At 47.4% G+C, this 2,875-nt stretch overlaps 1 protein-coding gene across 1 annotated transcript; it reads left to right on the top strand.

Moving 5' to 3' along the window:
• Nucleotides 1–1,770: 1,770 nt before the first annotated feature.
• On the top strand, nt 1,771–2,420 carry EI90DRAFT_3094627 (uncharacterized protein; the record flags this gene model as incomplete). The annotated part of the gene is made up of 1 exon (XM_039062500.1): nt 1,771–2,420. A coding segment is annotated over one exon (256 nt), but the record flags the coding sequence as incomplete, so codon positions are not given.
• Between the last annotated feature and the right edge of the window lie 455 nt (nt 2,421–2,875).

The following is a 2,875-nucleotide window of genomic DNA, read 5'->3' as shown; positions in this document are numbered from 1 at the left end:
AAATATGTCAAGCCAACCACTAATGTAATGGTAACGATGAGAACCGTGGGGCAATAATATCACGTATAGCACCTGAATAAGGCCCCCCTGTCCGGGGATCCGTTTGTTGAAGCTTCGTAGTCAACAAGGTGACGCCACACTAATGAAGATGGCCGAGTGGAACGGACGGCTACGAACTAGGAGATCAGGATAACACCTAATCTTGTCCAAAGATGCACGTTCAACTGAAGAGTTAAAGAACTATGATCCTCTCTTACGCCTTCATCAAAGTCAACGTCTTGACGTCAGGGACCGCCTGTTATCTCTCGCGGCCGATAAAATACCGAAAGAAGCCCCCCCAACAACGTTCGGCTGGAGAAATCAGAATCACTTTGTCCTTTCTTTCGCCATCGTCAGGCCAACGTCCTAAAGATGCTAAGGGATCGTCTGTAAAATTCCACGGCCGATGTAATACCGAAAAAGACCGAAGTCCTTATGCAATAGTACGTAACAGCATCACTTGTCACGCAGGATCCGAGCTAGACTAGTGCTCCAATCTCAACGAAGCCGCGGAGCTTGGACGTACTATCACAGCTTGTACACCGGAATTCGATTGCTCCGTTGATTTTGGAGACCGGACCTGGGAGCCCTGTCTATCCTTGGGGGCTACCCAGCCAGGGCAAACGTCGTTAAGAGGCCAGAGATACCGAGTTGGAGTGAGGAGAGATATTCATTTGAACTGTGGAGCAATTTTGAATATGCATGTGTAGGGCCACACTAAGTATACAATAGCGCCACGTTCGGCGGGAACCACCATGCACGATTCCAACGGTACCAGCTCGAAGGGATGATAACTTTGAGCGTTTGGCCCGAGACTGTATGGTAAGGCACTATCTACCCCTCTCGATGGAGACGAACCCAGGGGGGAAGGAACGTCCCGTCCCAGAAGGATTCCAGAAGATTCAGGGGTTCACAGTGGGTTTGCAGGTGGGAGGGGGATCGAAAGAAGTTGACAAGAAGTTAACAAGACCTATCCTCCAAAGTTAATGTGCCTAGCAATATGGTTTCGCCAACACTATGTAAGGTTAGCTGCTCCAAAAAAAAAGCAAGCAGCAACAACAACAACAACAACACATTGGCTCGGCGTGATTGGCTACCAAAGCCCAAGGTATGTTACGTGATGGACACAAGGTGGTGCTTGGAGCCCACGATTTGAGAGAGCTCCACAACTTTGGGTCAGCCAATAGAAATACGCCATTTTTCAACCACACGGATATACGGAACCAGCCAAAAACAGGATAGGGGGGGAAATCAAGTGCTGAGAGAAGACGAAGTCTACTGCCATAAAGGGCTGAGCTCAGTAGTTGCGGATGCCAGCGGGGTAAACAAACATCGTTCTCTCACAGCTCGCCTCAAAACGAGAAAACCGAACAGTGCGATGGAGATGTTCGTTCATCAGAGCCCAGGATGAAAAGAAGAGACGACCTGTACGTACAATAACGCAAAGTTTTCTTCAAAATGGTTGGTACGTCCGTTACCGAAATGTTACATGGAACGTGCAGTTACGCTCGGTCTGACATAAGCACTCCACTGCCAAAAAAAGATGTGTAAGCACATATGATTAGCTGATTCGACCCCCCTCCCCCCCCCGAAAGTGGCATGGGGGTCCTGAAAAACAGGCACGATGTCTATCAACAGACGTTGTCAGATTTAACCTACAGCCTTTTCTAAAATTTTTGTCCGATCAGAAGTGAATGGGTATTGACCCTGTTCGTAAAAAAATCACCTGAAAATGGTCAAATTTCTCATATTTTTATGTTTCAATACAATAGAATTATATTTCCATCTAGTAGAATTAGCGCCCACAGCTATTCCCCATTCCTCGTTGAATAATGACCATAGCACTGACGGTCACAGCGATCTAGGCAGGTCGCCAGCCTCTATTGGAAACAGTGATCCTGCTCTCGATCCTCCTCACATCAGCCCAGCCGAGCTTCCATACACCATTACCATCTCATGGGTACCAAACGCGCGTCTCCAGACATGAAGTGACACATCGTCCTCATGTCCTCAACCCTCACTACCAAGGAGGCTGCACAAATTGCCCATCTCGGTGACTGCAGAGTTGCCGCATTCTCTCAGCTCACCAGCAAGGGATAAAGTTGGCAACCGTGGGTGTAGTCGCGAACTTGACAACTAGGATCTGGATGTGAGTATGGTGTTTCTGTCTCCCACCGGCTCAGCCTGAAGCAACGAGGCTTCACATACATCAGCAAGCACTGTTGGAATGCTTGCTGGGGTGTTTTCAGGAGCGGGTGCAGGGCTAATGGTCATCATTCCAGTGGGCGCGCTTGTCTTTGTTGAGAACATGATAGTTGACACACAGTCGCTGTTTCGGAGAGAATCAAAGCAGGTGAGGAAAACTTGATGATTTCCAGAACTTTTCGTGCACGGTAGCTTAGGACACGGTCTGATCATGGCCAGTGTGAAGGGTACGATCAATCGTTGTGGTCGGGAATGGGTATGGCTGTGCGGCGCTAACTCTACTGTATTGAAAAATAAAAATTCGAGAAATTTGATCATTTTTGGGTGATTTTTTTTACGAACGGGGTCAATACCCATTCACTTTGATCGGACAGAAATTTTAGAAAAGGCTGTAATGGCAAAAAGAGGGAAATTGCATCAAGACCCTAAATACCTGCATACTTGAGAGCGAGACACATCCTACCATATGACCCTATTGACTGGCTAAGGAGAATATATCAAGCTGATCAGCGCCACCCCCCGCTCCATAATTTCAACATATAAATATTGAGTTCCAGAGCACCGAGTTCGTATCCTTATATCATGTAGAGCGCGTTGCAATAAGCAACTCCTGTTTAGGTTGAAATAGATA

This window comes from Cantharellus anzutake (assembly GCF_015039405.1).
Source record: "Cantharellus anzutake strain C23 chromosome Unknown EI90scaffold_198, whole genome shotgun sequence".
Taxonomy (NCBI): domain Eukaryota; kingdom Fungi; phylum Basidiomycota; class Agaricomycetes; order Cantharellales; family Hydnaceae; genus Cantharellus; species Cantharellus anzutake.
The sequence above is the reverse complement of the archived record's forward strand: the minus strand, read 5'-3'. Positions and strand labels throughout refer to the sequence as shown.